The sequence below is a fragment of the Podarcis erhardii genome (assembly GCF_964252035.2).
Source record: "Podarcis erhardii genome assembly, chromosome: 15".
NCBI classification, from domain to species: domain Eukaryota; kingdom Metazoa; phylum Chordata; class Lepidosauria; order Squamata; family Lacertidae; genus Podarcis; species Podarcis erhardii.
In genome coordinates this window covers 23,695,958-23,722,658 of record NC_138505.1, presented here as the reverse complement: position 1 = coordinate 23,722,658, position 26,701 = coordinate 23,695,958, and the positions used below count along the sequence as shown (strand labels likewise).

The following is a 26,701-nucleotide window of genomic DNA, read 5'->3' as shown; positions in this document are numbered from 1 at the left end:
AAAGGCCATCAAGCTCTCAAGGCAGAGCCAGTTAAATTCCTTTTCCCAGACTGCCCATCAGCTCAACTGTCGGCTGCCAGCAGCTGCCCTGCTTGTACAACTCTTTTTGGGAGCTTTCAAAACAAACTTGCAGAGCTTGCATTTTGCAAGCAGGGGGAAAAACCCCAATCACTGAGCATCCTTAAATGCCTCTAAATGAAGCAAAACAGAGCAAAAGTAACTTATTTGTTTTTGTTTGTTTCTTTCTTTTTGGCCTAGCATGTTGGGCACATCACACTTACCCTGACATAAATAGGTTCTATATTTCATTATCTGTGCCAGAGGATAAATGCTGCACACATTTCCTAGGGGAAGAATCTGGTGTAAGGCTGCCTCTCTAACATAGCTGGCTTCATCACTAACTTCGAGATGGAGCAATCACAGCTCTGTATATCATGGTGCAATGGCTAAGAGCAACAGGACCTGAACTTTTCTCCAGTTTGTCTTTTGCTAAAGCAGGACTTTTTTTATGGTCCGTAAACTAAAGTCACATCCACACTGGATATGTGAAGTGTTTGGCTTTAGAATCCTGAGGACTGTAGTTTGTTAAGGGTGTTGGGAATTGTAGCTCTGTGAAGGGGTAAACTATAGTTCCCAGGGAAGTTTGGTGGGAGAAGCCCTGACTGTTAGAGTGTTATAAATGTACTTTAAATGTCCAGGGTGGATGTAAGATAAATGCTAAAAGAGGTTCCATCAATGTTTTTTGATGACCTACCAACGACAAAAATAAAGTTCAAAAATGTGTTCTGTTTGTGGAAACTGCTTGAAAAAATTAATGTGTGCAGAGGTTGTTTGGTTTTTTTTAATGCAAAGCGATCTGCAACTGAACTTAAATGTTTAGGTAAAATGAGAAATGGAGGGAAGTGAAAAATACACCCTCCTTACTTATTAGGTCAAATACAAAGTGACCACAGATCAGAAATATGAAGTAACCCATCCCTAACTCCTCCCTGATCACACCGGAGAGGAAAATTTAATGCAGGGAAATGGAGGAAGCCAATGTGTGCCCCCCTCCAGATCTTGCTGGACAGCAACTCACACCACCCCCAGAGACGAGGGGGGAAATCAATTTGCATCTAAAACAGCGTCAGGTTTGCACTTCCTGCAACACGAGAACCAGCCCTGAACTATCCTTTGAAATTTGCACACACCCAGATTTTGCAGTGTAGTTCTGCCATAAGAGACTACAAAAATGCACATATCAGGGAAAGCATATGTATATATAATATGACCCCTGGACGGTTAAGGCCAGTCAAAGGCAACTATAGGGTTGCGGCGCTCATCTCGCTTTCAGGCCGAGGGAGCCGGCGTTTGTCCACAGATAGCTTTCTGGGTCATGTGGCTAACATGACTAAACTGCTTCTGGTGCAATGGGACACCGTGATGGAAACCAGAGCACACGGAAACACCATTTACCTTCCTGCCAAAGAGGTACCTATTTTTCTACTTGCACTGGTGTGCTTTCAAACTGCTAGGTTGGCAAGATATAGGACATAGCGATGGGAGCTCACCCTGTTGTTGGGATTTGAACTGCTGACCTTCCAATCAGCAAACCCAAGAGGCTCAGCGGCTTAGACCACAGAGACGCCCACATCCTAAATGTGTGTGCGCACGCATGTAATTACATATATGTATGAAAATAAAATGTGTGCATTAGTAAAGAATAAGTGTTTATTAGCAGTAATTTGTACTAAAACACTGAAGAAATTCCAGGAGGATCTTTTTAAAGGAAGAAATCGGCAATTCAATGAAGAAATATAGAGAACTGAATGTATGGATTAGGAAAGAAGCAAAACAGAGAAGTGAAATTGACAGATCCTTCCATGCTTAGCCAGGGATGAAGGCTGTTGTGGACCAAAACAATCTGGAGGACACCAAGGCCACATTCACATCATACATCTGAGAGAGAAACAGGCGGTTTAAGAAAATCCTTTTTAATGCAATCTTTATTAACAATGCAATACAAGCCCATGTGAACAAGACTTGACACCATGCAGGCTAAAATCCCATATCTAAAATAAATACATGGAGGTGAAGGGGAGGCTGGGCTCTGCCCGGCAACCAGCTTCCGCCTGGGAGTTATGGCAATGATAATATCCCATTAAAGAGTAATATAAATTAGAGTGCAGTTAAATAAAACAGCAGCAGTGAGACTTCCCAGATCCCCAGCAGTTTCTGCCCGAGGGCCAGGCAGGGGCGTGAGTGTTCGTGCGCCTTCTTACAACACCTTAGTCCGCGTGGCTACATTGTGCAGGGGATGTCAAAAGTCTAGCATGAAAGTCGGTGGCAGGCAAGATTCTCCCCAACCATCACTGCAGCATTTTCCTGGTGGGAGGGGGCTGCAGGAGGCACCGAGGCGACGCATTTTCCTCCTTTGGCTCCTCGGTGGCATCCAGCAACTGCTGCATGTAACAGGACGTGCCGAGCAACACATGACCCGTTGCTTGCATGGTGAAGAGGGTCCAGCGTAGAGCTTCCCTGGGGGTGGGGGAGAGAGAGAGGAGCCTTGTCAAAGATTTGACTTTGTGATGGCCTGGGATTTGGACTCGGAGGCTGAACCTGAGGGATCCCAGCCTGCACAGGATTCCCCGCCTCCAGAACCAGCTGAGCCGGGGCTGGGGGTTGAGCCTGAAAGGTCCTCACCTGTGCTGGATCCTCAGGTGCAGGCACCAGCTGAGTCTGCTCTGGCTCCTGAGGTGATGGAGGACCCATTGCCTGCAGGTGCTCCACTCTCAGCCCCGTCAGAGGAAACTGAGGTTGCCTATGGGTCAGGTAACCCTCCAGCCTCTCCTGAGCTGCAGAGGCTGAGGGCAGAGAGGTGGAGGGAACCAAGTTCCCGCAGAAGGAGTGCTTGCCTCCAGGCCAGGAGAAGCGAGTCAGCTGAGGATCGGGGCCGCCCTATGCCTCGGGGCAGATAAAAGCCAGCCAGCCAGCCCCAGTCCCAAGTTGCTGAAGCAACATTGTTGGCTGCCAGTTCCTGCCTGAACCCTGCCCTGCACCCAGATTCAGCTTTTACAGACTGCCTCCATATTGCTACTTTGACCTCAGACTGGACTTGGACCTTGCCTCTCGATTGACCCACGGGACCAGCACAGACTTGAATTCAGGTAGGATTCTGAACAGAGTTCTGAGTGGGTATGCACAGCGGCAGAGCAAGCCGATCGGGCACCTGGGGTGGCGCACGTGCCCTGCGCCCAGGGGCGGGGCCAGCTGCCCATGGGGCGGGGTGATCTGGGGCAGGACTCTCCGCAGGGCCAGTGTGGTGTAGTAGTTAATAGCGGTGGAGTCGTAATCTGGTGAACCGGGTTCGCTTCCCTGCTCCTCCACATGCAGCTGCTGGGTGACCTTGGGCCAGTCACACTTCTCTGAAATCTCTCAGCCTCACTCACCTCACAGAGTGTTTGTTGTGGGGGAGGAAGGGAAAGGAGATTCTTAGCCGCCTTGAAACTCCTTAAAGGTGCTTATTCGCAATTTTGCCCAGCATACACATTTTTGCAATGCAATTTTCTCATTTTCAGTATTATATGCATTTTTAGGCAGACTTTACCCTAGTCATATGCTTTTCTCTTTTTCTTTTTACACATTGCTTGGCTGGAGGACAGCACTACAAAAAGTGTGAATTTTTTGCAGAAAGATCACATTTCGGTCCACACATTTCAGTTCCAGAAGTGTGAATTGGAAAGGTTTGTCTTTAAATGTGAACTGTATTGAATTTCTCCTCCGTCAGTAGGTCTAATTCAGTTGAGCTGAGAGACAGACTGATACTCACATCATTATCCTCTTGGCCCCATAGCATTGTACATCATAAGACATGCTGTACGTCCCATAGAGTGTGGCCTTGACATTCAGGCAGCCAATGAAGTCCCGAGGGTCGGTCTTGTAGAGGTCAAAGGTTACACAGGCCACGTCAATCCTGCGCCGGGGCTTGTGGGACAGGGAGAGCTGGTAGCCTGCCGTCTGCCAGAAAACAAAAAGAAAAATAGGCTTACAATAGGCCCTGCATACCTAAAAGTGTACCAGTGAAGTCTCTAGGGGCAGCCCCATATGTAAAGCATTGCAGTAGTCTAAAAATGTTGTGCACATTATAATAGCAGCAGCAGGAGTAAACATCATTTGCTTAATCCAAAGTCAGAGAAAAAATGGACCAACTTTGGCCCTAAATAGTTTCTTTTAGAAGGATCTGCATTGCTTAGAGCAGGTGTTGCCAACCTTTTGAGGCCTATGGGCACATTTAGTTTTTTGAGCAGCTGCAGTGCCCCCCCATCACCTCTTTCTCTCTCTCCCTTTTCCGCAGATCACCTCACCAAAGATGCAGAAAAAGTGTACCCTTCGTTTCCCAAGCGACCTGGGAAGACTCGTTTCCAGTAGAATTTGCTACGCCTCAAGAAAGCACATAGAGTTGGAAGAGAAAATGGGATAGAGACTGTCACTTTTCCCAACTACAGTCATACCTCATGTTATGTCCGCTTCATGTTACTGAGGTTATGTCAGGTTATGTCCCACGGCGGCCCGGAAGTACCGAAAAGGGTTACTTCCGGGTTTAGCCGCTCGCGCATGCGCAGAAGCAGTGAATCACAACCCACGCGTGCGCAGATGCGCTGCTGCGGGTTGCATTCTTTTCATGTTGTGAATGGGCCTCTGGAACGGATCCAGTTCACAACCAGAGATACCACTGTACCTCCTTCAGCAATGTGTGTTTTTCAAGGGAGAAAAAGGTAACCTCCCTCCACCAGCTGTCAGGGACTGGACTGAACAGGAGGAATGGGAATTGATTGGCTCCTCTCAGAAGAGGAGGAGTGGGAAATTTCGACCCCCATGTCTCCAGCAGTTTTGGGAGGAGAGGGAGACAGGGGTGATGTATAGCTGAATGAGGAAATGCCTAGTTATGAGATAGTGGAGGAAGAGGGAGAAGTTAGAGAGCAGACAGCAGAGATCTCCCTGGAGAGTATGGGAGACCCTCCTAGTCCAAGGGCTCACTGGTCCCTCCATGTTCAAGAACAGAGAAGGCGGAGGGATTTGACTCCTGTGACTTTCCGTAGGTTTCCAGGATGTTGTGGGAGACGGAAGAGGAGGGACTCTGAGTAGCCAACATCTCCTATGCGTGGAGACGTAGATCCTTTGTCTTGCAACCAGATGACTGAATCAAAAGCCATAAAATACGAACTGTGTTTTTTTCTTGCCTCTGAAGCTGCTGGGGGAAGGGAGGATACTCCACGCCTGACACCACCTCACGACTAAGGAGATAGCTGAGTGGAGGTCAGGGGAATTTAAGAGGTTTTGTGGGCATTAGGAGGAAGCAGTGGCATAGGAAAGGGGTGCGGTTGGGGGGAAGCCAACCCAAGCATCCAAATTAGAATGAATAAACTGTGCACATGGCTAAAGATCTGAAGAGAGAACAACTTTTGGGGGGAGGGGTCAAAGGGGAGGGTTAAAAAAGAAGAAGGAAAAAATGTGTACTATTATCTGACAATTGATATGGGAAACTGTATTTAATGTTTCGTTGTACTAGTTTATTAAATGTTTTGTTGAAATAAAAATAAAGAAAGAAAAAGGAAGGGGTGTGTGGTGGGTGAGGGCTGCCCCAGGTGTCATCACTGAGGGGGGTGACAAAACGGCAAAAATATGTGTTTCTGGGGAAAGAAACTCTTGCACCCACCGCACGCCCCTTCCTACGCCATGGCAGGAGCACGTTCCCCTCGAGTGATTTCCAGAAACCAGGAAGCATTGCTGCCTCCAACTTTGCAGGCAGAGCACAGCCTTTATGGCTAGTCGCCTTCGACAACCCTCTCCTCCATAAATCTGCCTAATCCAGAGGTGTAGCCAGGTGAGGCTGGAGGCATTGGGCGCCACACCTTGGGGCCTGCAGCGTGCCTGAGCCACACATCTCTCCTGAGGCGGAGGCGGTGGGCGGACTGCCTGCAAGCTCCGCGCTTCTTTTTTGAGCAGTGTCGGGCTTGCGTCTGCCCACCGCCTCAGCTGCCCTACAGCTGAGAGGGAGGTTGCGGAGAGGCTCCACGCAGCACACTCTGCCTTGGCTCGCCCTGCCCCCATTGGCAGCTCGCCCTGCCCCCAACTGCAGGGTGTGTGCACCGCCCCAGGTACCCAAGCGGCTAACTACGCCACTGGGAGGAAGACCTCAGGAGTGCCAAGCTGGTGACCCTAGCTTAGACCCCGTAACACGTGAGAGACAAAGGTCTATGCACACACCTTTCGGCCTAGTAGAACATGTTCACCATGGCAACCCCTCTCCAGGTCCTACCAGCAGAGGGCTTAGCCCACTGGCTCACCTTGGCTGGGCGCCATGTCTGTCCTTTGGTCAACACCAGCAAGACCGTCCCATCCTCCAGAGTCTGGAAGAACTCCTCTGTCTCAACGGTGGTGCCATCTTCATCCAGGACAATGGAGATGTTGCCTGCTAAGAGTAGGGCACTGTGTACCTAGAGAGAAAGCACCGGGTTCAAATTCCACCTGTCCCTTTGCCCCATCCCACCTTGCTCCTGGAAGAGGGCTCCTAGAATCGCTCACCTTCTCGTGGAGATCCCTCAGGCTGTTGGCCATGATCCCCTTGCGGACGGTGCGGTCGCAGTTGCTGACTCGGTAAGGCCGGGCTTGAGGAGCGTTGGCTGACACACACCTGGATGGATGGATGGATGGAATCCATCAAATGTTGGTTTCTCAGATGGTTCCCCATTTTTAAGGGCCACTAGCCACCTCACTGCACCGGTTAGAGGTTATTGAATGATAGCCAATATTTGTTGTACTCAGAGTAGACCTATTAAACTGAATGGGCACGACTAACTTGAGTGCATTCATTCCAATGGATCTACTCCAAGCAAAGGTTAGAACCCATCATGAGCTGGTTGTTTAGAAGGCAATTAATAAGTTGATGGACTACGCTGAATTGGCAAAAGTGATGGGAAAAATCAGAAACCAGGAAGACGAAAACTTTAATATGGAATGGGGGAAATTTATAATTTATCTTGGAGAACACTGTAAACAATTAAAAACATTAGCAGGATTGTAACAATGCTTGTAATGTAACAAGAACTAAAGGTATGATGGAGGTTTTTTAAAAGAAAAATGGAGGACAATATAAGATGCAACGGAAAGAGGCTAACAAGAGAACCCACCGGGGGGGGGGGGGTGAGGGTGAAGGTGAAGGGAAGTCCAAGAATTCAGAGAATCCTATATTTTTGTGATGTTAACTCATATTTGAATGTAACTTTAATTGTAAAACTATATATATATATATATATATATATATATATATATACACACACACACAATACGATATCTTTATTCTCATACAGAACAACGGAATTGAAAAATCTCCATAAGACATTCAACAAGTCTGCTATCCCAGCTATCCCAACCTGGTTAGCCCCCCAAAAACTCTGATACCCCATTTTTAAATACAATATACTCCCATACAGACTCCTTACAATGTGTTTAAAACCAAAATTGCATTTTTATAACCCTGCACCTTCTTGCAGAAGGCAGAAGCTGAAAGAGATCATTTCCGGGCTGCGCACTATCCTGCACTATCTCTGCTGCTTTCTTATGGCACCTGGAAGCATAGATTTGATCCAAGGTGGGAAGAGTGCACCCAATTATTCTCTCCGCAGTCTTTACAACCCTGGGCAGCATTGTTTTTTCCCTGACCGTGCAGCTCCCAAACCACACACACAGACCATAAGTTAATACGCTCTCCACAGTACAATGGTAAAATGCCATCAAGAGATCCTTTGAGAGATTGTTTTTCCGGAGGATTCTCAGAAAATATAACCTCATATATATGAAGGCAATTAATAAATTAAAGGTAATATTGTGGGGAAGGAGGAGGAGGAAGTTAAGGTCATCATGAATATTCACCAGCATTTTAGCATGCATTTATTATTACATTTATAGCCCCCCTGTCTGCTCAAGGCAGTCACAGCTGACCACCCTCAGCCGCGAGGACTGCCCTGCAGGTACTTACTTGGTGAGGGACCGAGGGGATAGCAAGCACAGAGACTTCTTTGCGTAGTCCATCCTTGAGAAAGGTTGAAGTTTTTGGTCCAAACTGCAGGGAGAGAGAAAGCTTGGTTAATAGAGCTCTATAGGAAGCTGCCTCTCATGGGAGTCTTTTAAGCTCGATATTGCCCACACTGATTGACAGCATCTCTCCTGAGTTTGAGGCAGGGGTGTCTCCCAGTCCTGCCAGGGATTGAACTGGACATGTTCTGCATGCAAAGCAGATGTTCTGCCACCCCTTTGCATCGTCCCCTTTTGGAGGGTGTAGCGTACAGCCCTGCCAGCAGCGTTAAGGAGTGGAGCCAGCAGTCCTCTTAGGCCCCATGCGCACTATATATTTAAAGCAATATGATACAACTTCAAACAGTCACAGCTTCCCCCAAGGAATTCTGGGAGATGTAGTTTGTTAAGGGTGTGCACAGTTGCTAGGAGACCGCTATTGCCCTCACAGAGCTACAATTGACAGAGTGATTTAACAATCCAGCCCTGTTCCCAATAAACTTTGGGGGTTGAAGATTGGGGAGGGAAAGAGCCTTCATACAGCTCTTAACAAAACACAGTTCCCAGAATCCTTTCTGGAAAGCCATGACTGTGGGTCATCATACTGTTAGATGACGGACAGGTGGATGGTCCTGCCCACCTGTCAAACTTGGCCCACAAGGATGGGGAGATAAAGGTGTGACTCTTCAGACAAAAGAGGCCCGCCATCTCTGTATCAAAATATTATCTGGGCCATCCAAGAGAAAACAGATAAATATGAAAATCAGTAGACCTAACATTTATATTAGGGGCGCAGGTGGCACTGTGGGTTAAACCACAGAGCCTAGGACTTGCTGCTCAGAGGTCGGCAGTTTGAATCCCCATGACGGGGTGAGCTCCCGTTGCTCTGTCCCTGCTCCTGCCAACCTAGTAGTTCGAAAGTATGTCAAAGTGCAAGTACATAAATAGGTACCGCTCTGGTGGGAAGGTAAACGACGTTTCCGTGCGCTGCTCTGGTTCGCTTAGTGATGCTGGCCACATGACCCAGAAGCTGTACGCCGGCTCCCTCTGCCAATAAAGTGAGATGAGCACCGCAACCCCAGAGCTGGTCGCGACTGGACCTAATGGTCAGGGGTCCCTTTACATTTTTAACATTCATATTAATACAGGATGTCAATCTGAAAAGCAATTCCTCTCCAACATAAGGTGCCGGCCAATCTAGCAACCTTCTGTTTCAGAAAGTACAGTGGTACCTCGGGTTAAGAACTTAATTCGTTCTGGAGGTCCGTTCTTAACCTGAAACTGTTCTTAACCTGAAGCACCACTTTAGCTAATGGTGCCTCCTGCTGCTGCTGCCGCACTGCCAGAGCACGATTTCTGTTCTCATCCTGAAGCAAAGTTCTTAACCCGAGGTACTATTTCTGGGTTAGCAGAGTCTGTAACCTTAAGTGTCTGTAACCCGAAGTGTCTGTAACCCAAGGTACCACTGTACACAAGATGGTAAATCCAAAGAGGGAGAACTCAGAACAGCAGGAAAAATACAGTAATATAAGGAAAGAAACCAAGGCCATTCCAGTGTTTTAGTGGGGCCGGTTTTTAGAGTGTAGTGTTCAAAGGAATGCAGCAATTAGACTTTCCCAGTTGAAAGGCAGCCTGCTGTGCCCCCCACTTTGCACCCAAAATTAAACTGCGCATTCCAGAAGGAGAAGACTTTTGGTACAGCAAAGAGTTCTTGCCAATTGCAGAGAAGACGTGGAAGTCTCATGATAAGGCAGCTCATAAATTGGGGTGGTTGGGGAGGGAAGGGACATGATGTTCCAGCCCCAAGTAGAAATGTTGGCAGCTGCTCTATAATGAGTCACACCAGCAGTTCATCAAACTTAGTGTTGTCTACACTGACTGGCAGCTAATCTCAAGGGTTTCAGGCAGGGAACATTCAATCCTGAATGCAAAGCAGATGCTCTACCATTGTGCTACAACCCTTTGACTAAGAATAAATCAAGATTCTAGTCCTTATGGGTCTATAAAAAAAATCCAGCAGAAATGAAGTAAACAGGAAGCTGCCCGGTACTGGGTTAGCCCATTGTCCCATCTACCTCAGTGTTGTCTACACAGACTGGCAGCAGCTTTCCAGGGTTTTAGGCAGGGGACATTCCCAGCCCCACCTGTTTATTTGTATGTAGCTGAAGCCATAGCAAAAAACACAAAATTCATAGATCAGAATAAAATACACAGTTTCGCAAAGCTTACTGGGAGAATAAGAAATCAAGATAACAAACTTTTATAAAAGAATGGAAATGGTTTATTGAATGTTTACAGATAAATTGTAAACAGATAAAAATGTTGGCAGGATTATTGTAATAACCTGCAGTATATATTGAAAGAAAATAAATGAGTAAGTTAAGTTAATTTAGATATGCAGAAGATATTAAAAATAATTTTAAGGCACCACAGAAAGAGGGGGAAGGAAGTCAAGTTTTAAAATGATTGTAAAATCAGCAAAATGTATATATCTGAAAAGTATTTAATTATTTTTTAAAAAAAGAATAAAATACACAGTTAAAATAGTGATTAAAATCAGGCATTCTGTCAGAAAAAGAGTTTGCTCCCCTGAAAAAAATTAACCAAGTATCTCTTTCCTCCTTAAAATTGCTGCTCTAAGAATGGGCCACTTTTTCAGAAGGAGGGGGGGGCGCAGACAGACGGACCTGTTCCTGAATAAAAATTAATCAGGTACCCAATCGATCTGTCAACCGACTGACTTAAATCTTTGAACAGGGCTGCCTATAAGCCCCTCTAGATTGGGAAAACCAGTAAGTACTGGGGTGAATCTTCCGGCACACAACCTACTTGGAGAGACTTGAGGATTGAACCTGTTGTACAAAGCAGATGCTCTGTTTCCCAGTAAGCTATAAAAACCCGTTCCCCAAAAATAAACTTTCTAGTCCTTAAGGTTAAAAAGAAAAGACCTGAATGAAATAGGAATCTGCCTGATCTGGAGATGTCAGGTTTCGAACCTGGGACCCTTTTGCAAGCAAGGCAGACGCTCTGCCCCTGAGCTACCTTACCTCAGTAATATAACTGGCTCTGCTGTCTGGCATGAGACTGACAGACGACCCAAAGTCAAGCAACACCCGTGGCCTTTTACTTACTTTCACCAGCTGCTCTGCCAGCGCTACTGGATTTTGTCCCAGTGCCCTCTCTGTTTATAGAAGCAAAGAACCTCATCTGCCCTTTGAACAGGGACAGGGTGGGGCTGCCAAAAGGGACAGAGTGTCTGCCAGCCTCACCAGTCCAGTTGCGTCAGGTGGCAAGGAACAGCAGCGGTTGGGCAGTCAGGCCAGATTGCTGGGCACTGAGCAGCATCACCCAATTCTGGGGGGGGGGGGAGGAGAGTCATCACGCTGACTCAGATCCTGTTATGCCAACAAAGCCTGAATGAATAAATGAATGAATGAATGAATGAACCATTGGCCCATCTAGTTCAGTAATGTCTACACTGACTGGCAGCAGCTCTCCAAGGTTTCATGCAAGGAGTCTCTGTCAGTCCCACCTGATGGGACCTTCTGCATGCAAATTCTGATGCTCCAAGTCATAGCATCAAATAAGTTCCTCGTGGTTCTAAAATAAAGGGGTGATTTTAAATTAGAAACCATTGGCCCATCTAGCTCAGTAATGTCTACGCTGACTGGCAGCATCTCTAGGGCTTCAGGCAAGGGGACACTCGCAGGCATATCTGCAGATTGAACCTGGGGCATTGAACAAAGCAGATGTTCAACCATTAGGCTATGGCCCTTTTCCTAAAAACAAAGCAAGATTCTAGTCCTCATGCTTTGGAATAAAGGGATGATTTAAGCGAGAAACTGCTTTATACCAAGTCTAACCATTGGACTGTTTAGCTGAGTGTTGTCTACAAGGACTAGGAGAGGCTGTCCGGGGTTTGAGGCAGGGGGTCCCTCCCAACCCCACCTGGGGATTGAACCTGGGACCTTCTTTGTGCAAAGTAGATGCTCTGCCACTGAGCTATAACCCTTTCCCTAGGAAAAGGAGGAATCCTAAGGTCATATAGGGCTTATTCCTCCGCTCTTTCCAGGCACAGCCCATGCTTTAAAGAGCCATGTCTAAGCATCCTTCCCCCCCCCTCCAGAAATTTCCAGTGAAACCCTGCTCTTTAAAGCTCAATCGGAGCAAATAGCAATCTGCAGACAACTCGAATTGACATTTGCTCTGATTGAGCACTAAAGAGCGGGTTTTCCTGGGCAAACCAACCAACCAGTCTGGCATGGAGCTTTTAAGCACAGGCCTGTGCCTGGAAAGAGCAGGACAAAAGCTAAATGTGGATAATCCCTTAGTCCAGAACTGCCGCACAAATTACCCAAGTAGCCATTCCTTCACTTGGCTACACAGCACATCTGGAGTCCCAGAGCTAAGGAGAGCCACAAAATCACAGGAGAGGTGAGACCGCATGGAGCCAGTTGCCCATTTTCCCAGTCCTAAATTCAGCCCTCCACATTCTCATCTCAGTTTGCAATGGAGGGAAAAATCATCATGAAACCAGCATTTTCGTGCCAACTTCTGTTAATATGCACATTATTGTAGGCAAAGCATTATTGCATGCAATGGGGAACATTATTGTATAAAACTCTCCTAAAGCAATTTAAAATGCTATTTCCACTAATATTGCATTTGTGTGTGCGCGCACACACACACACACACACAATTTATCACAGCATGTGCCTTTTTGTACTTATTCCTAGGCTGAAGAATCAGATTGCAAAATTCAGAGGCGGGCAAATTTCAAAGGGCAGCTATGTCTTGCATAGCATATTAATTTGGAAACTGAGTTGGGGAAGTTTACTTTCAAATGCAAACTGGATTAAACCTCCCCTGCCAGGAATCAGTAGTGCAAAATCGCTGCCCCACCCCTGAGCACGGTTTGCCCACAAAAACCTAGATTCAGTCCTGCACATTATCACCTGAAGTTGCGGCAAATCAGAGTTAGTTGGAAGGGATCATCTAGTCCAACCCCCTGAAAGACAGGAATCACAACTGAAGAATCCTTGGCAGATGGCCATCCGACCTCTGTTTAAAAAGCTCCATTGAAGGAGAGTCCACTGCCTTTGCTATAAGATTAAGTCTAAAACGGGCTACCTGCCCTACGGTCCTTACCTGCAGTCTCAGGTTGGTACAGTGTGCAGACTGAGACTTATTCCCTCACCAGCTCCTTGCAAGAATGAGACTTCTGTTTACACCCCAGAAAGCTGAATGCCCATCTCCAGATTACTAGAGCCAACCACTGGCTTTGACTTCAGTATCCCTTCTCCACCCTCAAGACGTCAGCTCTTTCCTTCCCCGTCACAAGATGGCCGTGAACTCTGTACTCCTCAGACTTTAGCCAGATGCTATCACATGTTCACTGTCTCTGTTCTCCCCGGTTTAGCAACAACTCTCTTCCGCTAGCATCTTTTTTTTAAAAAAAAAGTTTAATTAGAGTTTATAAAGAGGAATACAAAACTTCAAAGGTCTTTTTTGCCCAGCGTTAATCTGATTAAGATCCCATGATGAAAAAGAGAAAGGGAAAAAAGTTAGATAAATCAGAAAAGAGCTTAAAAGAGGAGATAGAAATGATAAGGTTCAGAGAACTTCCAATTCTTAATCTGTCCACCATAAATAAACATATTGATTGGCAGCTGCCTTTAAAAAAATAAAATAAAACTAAAGGAAGAGTATATGAAGGCCTTAACAGTTTGGGACCAGTCTGCCTGAGAGATCACCTTACTTCGTAACCACTTCAACCGGTGGAACTGGTGCCACATAATACCTGTTCCGCAGTTGTAAGAAATGCATATTTTAGTGTGGCAGCACCTACACTTTGGAACTCCCTGCCTATGGAGAGCAGGCAGGGGCCTTCACTGTCCTCTTTTCGGTGCCTGCCAAAAACATTCCTCTTTAGAAAAGCCTAGCCAGAGCTTTGTGAAGTTGACGCGCGTTTTCGTCTCTTGTTCTTTTAACTTTTTGAAAGTTTCTATTATCGTTGCTATTTTTTTCTTATTGATAATACAATTGTTTTCTCTTTCTTGCAAACTGCTTTGAGGTTCTCCTTCTTCTTACAATCCAGCAGTGCATGCATTTTATGAAATAAAATAAAATAAATAAAACTCCGCGACGAATAAGAGTACAGAATGCAGTGCTGGAACTGCAGCTCTTGTGCTAAGAACTAATAGCAAGTTTCTGGTCCTCATGGTTGAAAGAGATGCCCTCATGCTTCCAAGGGTATTACCTCCCCATGTCCCAGAAGGTTTTGAGCAGTTTGGTGGCCAAAGCTCCAGCATTCTGCCCAATGTGTGACCACCAATACATGAGTTCTGCAAATTTCATGCACTATACAGATCTTCACCATAGCTGTCAACTTTTCCCTTTTCTTGCGAGGAATCCTATTCAGAATAAGGGAATTTCCCTTTAAAAAGGGGAAATGTTGACAGCTATGATCATCATCACACATATACAACACCTGGATAAGGTTACTACCAGGTTGTTGGAAATAGCTAATTGCAAGAAGCAGAAGCAGCAGCACAGAGGTTGAAGATAACAAATGCTGAAATAATTCAGGATGTGTATGACTCAAAGACATCCAATGCATACTGCAGCTTAAAATTGAATTTGAAGTTGTGCATCGTGTGAGAAGGCGGATAGGGAGAAGTCATGCGCCCCCCCCCCAATAATCCCAGAGCTCGGCCTTGAAAAAACCAGAGGCCTTTCTCCTGGGCATGGTTGGCCAATTGGTACCAAAGAAGGACAGACCTTTTTTTATGTACGCAACAACTGCAGCAAGAATTCTTATCGCAAAATATTGGAAGACACAAGATTTACCCACTCTGGAGGAATGGCAGATGAAGCCGATCGACTACATGGGATTGGCAGAAATGACCGGCAGAATCCGAGACCAGGGAAAAGAGTCGGCGGAAGAGGATTGGAGGAAATTTAAAGACTATTTACAGAAATACTGTAAAATTAATGAATGTTAGAATGATGTTGGACACAAATTAAATGGTTACCAGCTGTAATGTAAAGGTTGAACAACAAGCTAAAATAAGGTATATTAAGTTATAATAAGGATTTGCTGAATTAAGAATTTGAATTGGAATACAAAAGGGGGAGGTGAGAGGAGGTCCGGGATATAAGGTAATGGAAATAAGAAATGGGAATTATATTTGTTTTGTTTTGTTTGTTTTAATTCTGTATTTTAGCTTTTTTGTCTGTTGTTTTTTCTTTTTGTATTAAATAGGAAAATTTTAATAAATAAAAAAAAAAATCCCAGAGCTCGGGGGCATCCAATGAGACTGAACGCTGGAGAACCCAGGTCAGAGAAAAAGTTTTCTGAACACAGCACCTAGTGAGAAGGATGGGATTTGCTCCCACGAGATGTTGCAATGGCCACCAAGTCAGGTGGGTTTCCAAGAGGTTTAGATAAGTCATGGAGGAGAATAACGTTCTCAGGATGCCTCCGGGTGCCTGTTGCTGGGAACTGCAAGGAGTTAGAGTGCTGTTGTGCTCGGGACCCATTTGTGAATTTCCTGGAGGCATCTAGTTGGTCACTGAAGAACAGGATGGTGGACTAGATGGGCCTTTGACCTGACCGGGTAAGGTTATTATATTCTTATGGAATTGCATTTGAGTCCAATCACACAGATGATAATAAAATCTTCTCCTTCTCCTTCTTCTTCTTCTTCTTCTTCTTCTTCTTCTTCTTCTTCTTCTTCTTCTTCTTCTTCCCCACCCATCTGGCTGGGTTTCCCCAGCCACTCTGGGTGGCTTCAACCGGATATTAAAAACACAATAAAACATCAGTCATTAAAAACTTCCCTAAACAGGGCTGCCTGCAGATGTCTTCTAAAAGTCTGATAGTTGTTTATTTCCTTGACATCTGATGGGAGGGCAATCCACTGGGCGGGCACCATTACCGAGAAGGCCTTCTGCCTGGTTCCCTGTAACCTCACTTCTCACAGAGAGGGAACCACCAGAAGGCCCTCGGAGCTGGACCTCAGTGTCTGGGCTGAACGATGTGGGTGGAGACACTCTTTCAGGTATACTGGGCTGAGGCCATTTAGGACTTTAAAGGTCAGCACCAACACTTTGAATTGGGCTCGGAAACGTACAGAGCACAGCTGAATGATTATATCTAGTATAATGGTCAGTGAACGTGTCACTATAAAAACAAATGAATAGTTCTGCTGGATCAGGCATGTACAACCCATCTGCTCCAGAATCCTGTTCATTGGCCAACCAGATGCCTGCGGGAAACCGGCAAGTGGGACCCGAGTGCAACAGCTGTCTTCCCAACTTCCGATTCCCAATACAGTGGTACCTCGGGTTACAAAAGCTTCAGGTTACAGATTTGGCTAACCCAGAAATAGTACCTCGGGTTAAGAACTTTGCTTCAGGATGAGAACAGAAATCGTGCAGCGGCGCAGCGGCAGAGGGAGGCCCCATTAGCTAAAGTGGTGCTTCAGGTTAAGAACAGTTTCAGGTTAAGAACGGACCTCCGGAACAAATTAAGTACTTAACCCGAGGTACCACTGTAACTGATATTCAGAAGCATACTGCCTCTTACAGTTGAGGTGGAATATAGCCTTCTCCTCCAATGGTTCAGTGCAACTGTGGAATGCTTTCACCAGGCAAACTCACCAAGCTCCTTCATTACATATCTTTGGGTGCCAGGCAAAAATGTTTTGTTTCTTTTAATAACCAGGGCTTTGGCTGATGACCTTTTAAATGTGTTTGTGGGAGGAGGGTCTGTGTGTGTTTTGTGTTCTTGTTTTGTACTGTTAGGTTGTGAAGCGCCATGTGATCTTTGGATAAAGGTTAATATACCATCAAAGAATAATACAGTGGTACCTCTGGTTACGTACTTAATTCGTTCCGGAGGTCCATTCTTAACCTGAAACTGTTCTTAACCCGAAGTACCACTTTAGCTAATGGGGCCTCCCGCTGCTGCCACGCCGCCGGAGCACAATTTCTGTTCTCATCCTGAAGCAAAGTTCTTAACCCAAGGTACTATTTCTGGGTTAGCGGAGTCTGTAACCTGAAGCATATGTAACCTGAAGTGTATGTAACCCGAGGTACCACTGTAGTCATAATTCAATCTGGTGGTCAACCAGAAGGTCTATGGTTTGAGCCCACCCATGGATGGCTATGCGCAGAATTCCTGCATTGCAGGGGGTTGGACTAGATGGCCTCGGGGTCCCTTTGCAACTCTAGAATTCTGTGATTCCATGAATTTGCCTAATTTTTTCCAAGTCATCCAGATTGTGAGCATTACTGCCTCCTGCAGGAGTGAGTTCCACAGTTTAACTGTGCGCTGCGAGACCACGGATCAAACGCCACAGTCAGAGAGAACATTATATTACGCCATCTCATTGACACACCAGCCTTTTCCCAAGGCTTCCAAGCCATACATTCAACGGCCAAAAGAGGAAAGGTGATCAACTGAGGCCTAGAGACGTCCTTGCGTCAACTAGCCCACAGACTTGCAAACGTCAAAGTTACCAGCTTCTATAAATATTTTTTTAATTATTATTTCAGTGCACTAAAGTTTCTATATAAGACTACCTTAAAAGCAATTATAAAGTAAATGTCACAGTCACTGTAAGTAAATGTTAAAACACAGCAAGCTTGCTAAATCATACAAATTCCGTAACACAAATCAAGGCACTATAAAAAGGGCATATAATCGATAAGGCGGGGGAGGGGGACATTAAGGCATTCTTTTGAGTTCTCTAAAGGGCAAGTGGAGAATGCAGAAAAGCTAGAGATGGAAGTTTTTAGCTTTCAAAAAGTGGGCGGCGCTTTGTCCTGGATCTTAGGCAAGTCAATCAAAAAATTGGTTTTTAAAAAAATCAGAAAAAGCTCAGGAACTATCAGGATGTCCCAGTTTTTACCTTTTTGAAAAATGGGAACCCTAGGTCAGTCGGTCAGTCAGGTTATTGTGTTTTAGCAGACAGCCATTTTACACATGAAAAATGATATTATTATTATTATTATTATTATTATTATTATTATTAAGATTGACATTTCTGCTCCTTGACTTTTAAAGGATAAGTCATTTCCCAGGGAGTGATCAGAGCTGAAACCCAGTAACATTTACAGGACACCATGCTGATTTCTGCTAGGCTCAGAGGTGGCAACTAACCCATGGTCAGGCTGCAAACCCCATCCATGACTAAATAAGGATTTGAACCCAGGTCTCCCCTGTCCTGGTCTGCCACTACACCACATAATAAGCAAAGGCAGCCATGTTGGTCCACAGCAACAAGCTCTAAAGTTCACAGTACGGCAATATAGAACCAGTATGGCCTAGTGGTTAGAGCATAGGATCTAGGAAACCAGGGTTCAAATCTCCAGTCAGCCAAGAAGGCTCTCTTAAGCCAATTGCTACCTCCCAGCCTAGCCTACCTGTTTTTGTGGGGATTAAACGAGGAAGCGGAGAATCATTTAAGCCACCTTGAACTCCTTGGAGGAAAAGATTGGCTATAAAATGCAGTAAACAAAATAATTATAACAAAAATAATTGGGGGGGGGTTTAGGGCCAATCGTTAGAGCTTCCTCACGAGTGGAACAGATGCAGGCCGTTATAAGAACTCTAAGGTCTCAAATACAGATAAAATGTTCATAAATGTACAAGGCAAACAAGTATATAAACCACGTGTCTGAACTAGTACAGGAGAGCAATTCTGAAGCTCTCCCAAATTGACCTCAAATATTTCACTGCAGGGAGGAAGGAAATGGGGAAAGCCTGCCCATTGCCTTTTGCTTGCAAATCCTGTCTCAAGGGTGTATTTGTGTATGAATAGGGTGAGCCTGTGACCTGGGACTCAGGAACTAAAGTATTAACCATCACAAAAGAATGGCTAGGCTGCCCAGGTATTGCAATCAATGACCATTATCAGGTATCATGGCAGACAGGATTTCTGCTGTAGACCGCCTCCTCTGCTGTAGACCACCTCCTTCTGTGATGTATGTAGGATGTTTTAGGGAGGTGGTCTTGGGCTACAGGGTGGGCAATTTCAAAAGTCTATTTAAGGGCTTGCACACCAACGTTCTGGGTTCCTCTCCTTCCTCCTGCATGTGGTGAGTGGGGACCCTGTTGCAACAGTTGAATAAAGATCAGGCTTACTAGCTGCTTTGCTTCTCAATATACTCTGGTTGGCCTCTGTTATTTCCCCTTCCGATAGGGGACCCACTTAAGGACTCTATATGGGCTCTTGGATACCCCATAAGGGAAAAGGAGCAGTTTTTTTTTCTTATAACAAGGCAAAGGATTGCAGCTTTATTAAAATTCTGGCAACCAGCCCCCAATTTCTTTAGCAACAAGCCCAGAAGTCAAAAGAAAAAGCTTATTTGTGGTCAGGAAGCAATGATAAGAACAAGAGGTCACTAGAGCTTAGCAAACCCACAAACAACCGTGACTCAGTCACAGCCTTTCAGTCACTTACCAGGTTTCCTGGTCCCAGGCAGAGAATATTTTGCTGATTACTTTTTAGGACAGAGGCTTGGCTTATATACCTGGACAAATCCTGCCTCCCCTAAATTAAGCCAGCCTCCCATCCTATAGACAAGCACTCTGGGGCGGGGCAAAAGCAAGTTTGGCTCAAAGTGGAAATGATTACTCCGACCTCTGTTTCCACACAGATATGTCAGGATCAAGCCCCTTTGGGAAAGCAGCTTAACTCTCCTCCAGTGAGAAGGAAGGAGCAGATTAAAGAAAGAAGCTGTGCGCAGGAGATGTTCTCTGCCTTCTTCAGATGCAGAGGGGTCTTGGGCCTTTAAGAATTGCACACAAGGGTTGCGTCCGTTTAAGGAGATTGTTGCGCAACAAAGCAGCGACTAAGACCTTAGTTCAACAATTTTGAACTGGCAAAATAAGCTTTTGAGAGCTGGCATCCACTTCTAAGGTGCATGGAGTACATTGGTGTATATTTGTCAGTGTGCTTTGTATTTCGTTGGGTGTGTTGGCAGGAACTGGTACACAGGGTTGTAAACAGAACACACACATATACATAGTGTGTGTGTGTGTGTGTACAGTGCTTTTTTCTGGGGGGACGCAGGAGGACGCATACATTTTGTGAACCTTTGTACTTTTGTCCATTTACTGTATTTATTTTCCCCAAGCTGAACTATAAAATGGTGATTTTCTTGAGTCAAAATGAGAGTACCCCTAAACATTTTTTAAAGAAAAAAAGCTCTCTCTCTCTCTCTCTCTCTCTCTCTCTCTCTCTCTCTCTGTGTGTGTGTGTGTGTGTATAAACTTCCAGTATGAATTATTGCAATGCATTCTACGTGGGGCTGCCCTTGAAGACAACTGAGAAAATTCAATTGCAGCAGCCAGAAAACTCGCCCGGGTTCCCTTTAGATCTTCACAACCCCTGTTTTAAAACAGTGGAACTGGTGGCCAGTTCCTTTCCAGGCCCAATTTCAAGGCAATGTTAGTGTTCTAATCCTGAAAGGACTCAAATACCTGAAAGACAAATCACTTTCCTATGGACCTTCTCAGGTGCTAAGATCAGCACAGGGGGCCTTCATGGTAATTTTTCCCCACCCCAACAGGTGCTGATGTGGGTGAGGGCCTTCTCTGTGGTGGCCCCTAAGTTATGGAACTCCCTCCTCACAGAGGTGCAGATGGCACCTTCTTTATGCAGCTTCTGGCGATTGCTGAAGATGCACCTCTTTACCCTGGCATTTGATACATGAGGAGTCTATTTTCAGGACCCACCTTGTATATGTGAATGTTAAGTAGTTTTAAGATGCTTTTAATATTGTGTTTTAATATTGCCTGGTGTGCTCTGGTCCATGGAGTCACGAAGAGTTGGACACGACTAAACGACTAAACAACAACAACAAATATTGTGTTTTTCATAATGAGTTTGGGATTCCCCCCCCCCCACACACACATGGGCCACTTATTTTCGGGCAGAAGTGTAAGGATTGCAGCCTAAATTAGAAAGAGAAGAGCCTAAAGGCTGCAGTCCCTTACTCTTACTCATGAGAAAGTCCCATTGGACAAGGTGGGCTTTAGGCTGCAATCCTAGCCTCACTTCCCTGGGAGTAAATTCAATTGAATTCAGTAGGAATAAATTTATAGAGTACCTTAAATAACACTGTAAACAATTAACAACATTGGTAGGATTGATATAACACATAGTTTAATATTTTTAAGGTTGAAAGTGGATATAAACAAAATTTGGATAAGTGTAATTAGATGCAGTGGGAAAAGATATATATTTGAAACCAGGAGTGAGGCAGGGGAGGTCTGGGGATTCCAGGAATCCAATATTTGTCTTTTTTATGTTTGAATGCAAATGAAATTTGGAAAAAAAACCCGAAAAATAAAAAAAAGAAGAAGAAGAATTCAGTGGGTCTCACTTCTGAGTAGACATGGTTAGGCTGACAGCCTCAGTTCTAAGCACAATTTCTGTTCTCATCCTGAAGCAAAGTTCTTAACCCGAGGTAATATTTCTGGGTTAGCGGAGTCTGTAACCTGAAGCGTATGTAACCTGAAGAGTATTTAACCCGAGGTACCACTGTATAGGAGGTTGGCCTGCTAGGCTGTTGTTGTTGTTTTTTGTTGTTTTTTTGGCAACCCACACCCATCTTTCCCTAATGCTGGCAGAGCATAAATTTAAGAACATAAGAGGGGCCTCCTGGATTAACCCAGTGACCTATCTCGTCCAGCATATCCGCTCCACTTCCCAGTGGGGAGGAATTGCGATGGACTGCCCACTCCCCACCGGCTCTGTCCCCCGTTGCCCGGTGGATCCTGGCCACGTCAGCGCCCGGCCAGCGGATTGGCTGGCTGGGGTGTGTGTGTGTGTGTGTGTGTGACCGGGTCCGTTTAAATTGGAGGAGCAAGCCAGAGGTTTCCTCTTTGGCTCGCTTCCTCAATCACCTGCCCTCCCTCCCTATTTTGCAGGTTAGGCAATGGCCTTGCTATGGACTTTGGTTGGTCGCCTTGGTTGTCCGAGGGGCCTGGTAGGAATTTTTCCACTTGCCAAATTGGCACTGGCCACTTGGTTTTCGCCTACCTCGTAGCAATCGTCACAACTTAGTTAGGGTTGCGGTTAGGCATTGTTTGACCTTGCGGGGGGGAGGGGAGGTGTGGCCATCACCTGCCCTTCCAAGCTTAAGGGTATTCCGTTAAAGGAATCCGGTGGTGTTGATCTTGTCCGAAGCCCAGGTCGGGGGTTAGGGGCATGACACAACCCCGACGGGAACACCAGGGGGAGCTCGAGTTGTTACGCATTGACAGGGCTCCTCCATCCAGTGGTTTACCCATACCGGACTTCCTGCACATCGGGCAGGAGTCAGATATAGTCAGGTCCAATCAATGCCTAAGCCAATACCGCTCACATTCTGTAATTCAATAAAGTTGTGGCCAAATTTGCCCAATAACATAAACCTAATATCCGTGTCCTTGTGTGTGTTATTTCCCAACGAGGGGGTGGAATGTGGGTGGCGCTGTGGGTTGAACCTCAGAGCCTAGGACTTGCCGATCAGGGTTCGAATCCCCGTGACAGGGTGAGCTCCCGTTGCTCGGTCCCAGCTCCTGCCAACCTAGCAGTTTGAAAGCACGTCAAAGTGCAAGTAGATAAATAGGTACCACTCTGGCAGGAAGGTAAACAGCGTTTCCATGTGCTGCTCTGATTCGCCAGAAGTGGCTTAGTCATGCTGGCCACATGACCCAGAAGCTGTATGCCGACTCCCTCGGCCAATAAAGCGAGATGGGCGCCGCAACCCCAGAGTTGGTCACGACTGGACCTAATAGTCAGGGGTCCCTTTACCTTTTTAATATCTGCGTCCTTGTGTGTGTTGTTTCCCAATGAGGGGGTGGCTGTGGGGTCTTGATACACAACCTGTTCTCACAGAGGCCAACCAGAAGTCTCTTGGAAGCCAGCGAACAGGACCTGAGCACAAGAGCCTTCTGCCCTCCTGTTGCTTCCAGCAACTGGGATTCAGAGGTACGTTGCTTCAAGCCATGGAGGCAGCACATATTCTTCAGGGTTAGCAGCCATTGCTAGTTTTAACATCAGTCCATTGGCTTTAGCACTGGCTCTCCCGGGTCTCAGGAAGGGGACATTCCCAGCCCTACCAAGAGTTGCCAGGGATGTCACCTGAGGCTGTCTGCATGCAAAGCAATTTCTCATTGACTGTCAGATCATTGATTCATTTTGTTCAGTATTGTCTATACTGACTGCCAGCAGTTTTCCAGGGTTTCATAGGACAGTCTCTCTCCTAACACAACCTGGAGATGTCAGGATTAGAACCTGGGACCTTCTGCATGCAAAGCAGATGCTCTACCACTGAGCTATGGCCCCTTTCCCTGCAGCATAGGACTGCCTTCTAAAATGGTATCTTATGCAACACCGGTGAAGAAACACATTCCTTAAAAAATTCCTGTATTTAAAATCCAGGTTTTTAAAATAATAATAAAAAAACACACATCACCCATTATGTCTGAAAGACTGTATTTCATCTAAGATGGTATTTCTTCAATATTGGATTCCCTGAACTTTTGAAAAGCTGCACATCCCAACCCTTTCTTTCTTGAGAATAAAACACGACATGTGAGGGATTTCTCCCAAACCCAGTGACAGAAAGAGGGGGAGAGATTTGTGCTGAAAACCTCTTTTACAGACAGAATATTCAACCAAGAGGCTGAATCCTTCTGCCAGCCTTCAACTAGAGCCCTTCTTGCGTCGAGGACACATCCAGAAAGGGCAGCAGTCCTTTTTTCCCCCTCCCTTGTAAATCTCCAGCTGCAGTCCTTTGTACACCTTTAACTACAGAGTCACTGGTGGCTTCTCCATAACTCTCTGCCAGCACTGCCTTTGCCCTGTCAGTTCCAATGACAGCGAGTCGTGTCTGGCTTTCAAATAACAGCAATTTCTCCAACCGGCGAATCTCCTTGCCCTTGAACGGCTTGCCTGTTGCATGATACAATGTCACAATCCATCGGATCTCTCTGCCAGCATTTAGAAGATGCTTATCGGGGCTGGTATCTAAGCGCCAGGCACAGGACCTTCTCACTCCCCACATCCCAGATGGAGAGAGTGCCTGCGGCTGAGACAACCAACTTCTAACTTGAATTGGGAGGAGGTGTGATGCGATTTCAATGGTGGATTGGAAAGGCAAGAAGGAATAGCGAACCGTCTTCAGAATTAGCTGTTCATAAGGACATTGGGTGACGCTGTGGGTTAAACCACAGAGCCTAGGACTTGCCGATCAGAAGGTTGGTGGTTTGAATCCCTGCGACGGGGTGAGCTCCCGTTGCTCGGTCCCTGCTCCTGCCAACCTAGCAGTTCGAAAGCACGTCAAAGTGCAAGTAGATAAATAGGTACCACTCCAGCGGGAAGGTAAATGGCATTTCCGTGTGCTGCTCTGGTTTGCCAGAAGCGGCTTAGTCATGCTGGCCACATGACTGGGAAGCTGTACGCTGGCTCCCTTGGCCAATAAAGCAAGATGAACGCCGCAACCCCAGAATCGGCCACTACTGGACCTAATGGTCAAGGGTCCCTTTACCTTTTAAGGACATCGAGAAAACCTGCTCAGCATCCTGTTTTCACTGTGGTCAAGCAGAGTCCTGTTGGAAGCCTGCAAGCAGGATTCCAGCACAAGAGCCCTCTCCCCTCCTGCGGTTTCCAGCAACTGGTTGTTGGAAGCATTTTTGCCTCCAGGAGGCTGAGCATGGGCCTTCTGGATATTAGCCATCAATAGCCATCTCCTCCATGAATTTGTCCAATCCTCTTATAAAGACGTCCGAGTTAGTGCCATCACCATAGGAGCGAGTTGGTGGAGATGTAGACAGTGTCATCTTTAGGAAATACGGTTTTATTTGCAGCCACGTGGGGTTGGTATAGGGCCCAACGGTTCTTAACCTGTGGGTCTCCAGATGTTGTTGGACTACAACTCCCATCATCCCTGATCTCTGGCCTTGCTAGCCAGGGGTGATGGGAGTTGTAGTTCAACAACATCTGGGGACCCACAGGTTGAGAAAGGCTGGTTTAGGCCGTGCATAGGCAAACTAAGGCCCGGGGGCCGGATCTGGCCCAATAGCCCTCTAAATCCAGCCCGCGGATGGTCCAGGAATCAGCATGTTTTGACTTGAGTAGAATGTGTCCTTTTATCTAAAATGCATCTCTGGGTTATTTGTGGGGCCTGCCTGGTGTTTTTACATGAGTAGAATGTGTGCTTTTATTTAAAATGCATCTCTGGGTTATTTGTGGGGCATAGGAATTTGTTGTTTTTCAAAATATAGTCCGGCCCCCCACAAGGTCTGAGGGACAGTGGACCGGCCCCCTGCTGAAAAAGTTTGCTGACCCCTGGTTTAGGCTGAGAGGCAATGATAGGCCCAAAATCACCCACTCAGTGAGTTTCATATGGCCAAAGGGGATTCGAAGCCTGGTCTCCCAGGTCCTACTCTGATACCAGTGGTTCCCAACCTTTTTTCGCCCTACCCTGCCTAAGCATCTCTAAAATCCTGATGCCACCTCCCCATGACATATAATTGTTATTATTCGAAAAGTGAACTATTCAAGTGGAGGAAGCCTAAAAGGCTATTAACTTGGTCAAAATAAGCTTCCAAAGAACATGGCATCCATGAAAGAGAAAAATAAAAGAACGAGAGGACAGTTGAAGTACTGAGGAAGAAATCACTAAGAAATCGCTAAAGAAGAAGAAGAAGAAGAAGAAGAAGAAATCATGCTTAATAACTCATTCTCAAATTGTTGCCGCCCCCCCAAAAATCAAATTGCCCCCTGTGGGGCATGTGCCCCATGGTGGGAACCACAGCTCTAACCACCGGTGAAGAAGCTGGTCCCCTTCACAAGGCCTACTGCATGTGAACAGAGGCGCTTTTGCCTGAGGTGACAGGATGTGTGAAAAATAAGGCATTGCTTACTTTTGGTTTCTCTCCCTGTACAGTATGTTCACTTTAATTCCAGTGGCAGGGAAAGCAGAGTGAAGTGTGCAAAGTGTCTCTGTGTGGAGAGAGAGAGAGAGCGAGCGCTTGATACAGGTCCCTTTGGAACTTCTTCATCGACTAGAGTGAGTGGAGTCGCTTGATTGAAACACAGCTCTTTGCTTGCCCAAAGGCTCACATCCAACTCGGCACATTTAATTACTGAAACCCCTGCCTGGCTCCTTCTAAGAGCAAGCTTCTAATCTGGAGACAGAAATAGCCGGGTCTTACTGCTCTGGCATGTAACTCTGTGCTGTGCTGATGGCTAGCAAACACCCCATGTCAGAGGCAGCCAAGAACACCCCCTTTTGAATGATTTTTCCTCCCATTCCACATGTGTCTCAATTTATTTTCATCTTAAAACCTGTTCCTGCTTCTCAGACATAGTCTGCTGATGTTTCCTCTTTTTCAGGGGCGGCCTTCGGAGAGAGGGATGGCTCCAGACAATACGATACAATAATTTTTATTGTCATTGTCCCATACAAAACAACGAAATTGAAAAAATCTACATCAGACATTGAAAAACCAACAAGCCTGCTATCCCAGCTATTCCAGCTGCCCATTTCACTTTATCTTGGTTTCTCGTTCTTCCTACCTGAAACCCGCTACTTCCTTTTTCTGCAGTGCTAACGTGATTTTTAAAAAAAATCCCCATGAAAA

The 26,701-nt window shown here is 46.0% G+C and overlaps 1 protein-coding gene across 6 annotated transcripts; it reads right to left on the bottom strand.

Moving 5' to 3' along the window:
- Window positions 1-1,957: 1,957 nt before the first annotated feature.
- On the bottom strand, window positions 1,958-19,552 carry CIDEC (cell death inducing DFFA like effector c). 6 transcript variants are annotated; one of them, XM_081842132.1, is made up of 7 exons: window positions 13,201-13,359; window positions 11,585-11,652; window positions 8,018-8,101; window positions 6,565-6,673; window positions 6,327-6,476; window positions 3,809-3,996; window positions 1,958-2,517 (listed from the first exon to the last, which is right to left on the bottom strand). In XM_081842132.1, the coding sequence occupies exons 3-7, from the start codon at window positions 8,068-8,070 to the stop codon at window positions 2,349-2,351; spliced, it is 669 nt and encodes a 222-aa protein (XP_081698258.1). In that variant the 5' UTR covers window positions 8,071-8,101; window positions 11,585-11,652; window positions 13,201-13,359; the 3' UTR covers window positions 1,958-2,348. The 6 variants fall into 6 exon arrangements, with proteins under 6 accessions (XP_081698258.1, XP_081698257.1, XP_081698255.1 ...); XM_081842131.1 differs by lacking the exons at window positions 11,585-11,652; window positions 13,201-13,359 and adding an exon at window positions 19,524-19,552; XM_081842129.1 differs by lacking the exon at window positions 11,585-11,652 and having other exon boundaries at window positions 13,201-13,358.
- Window positions 19,553-26,701: the final 7,149 nt, after the last annotated feature.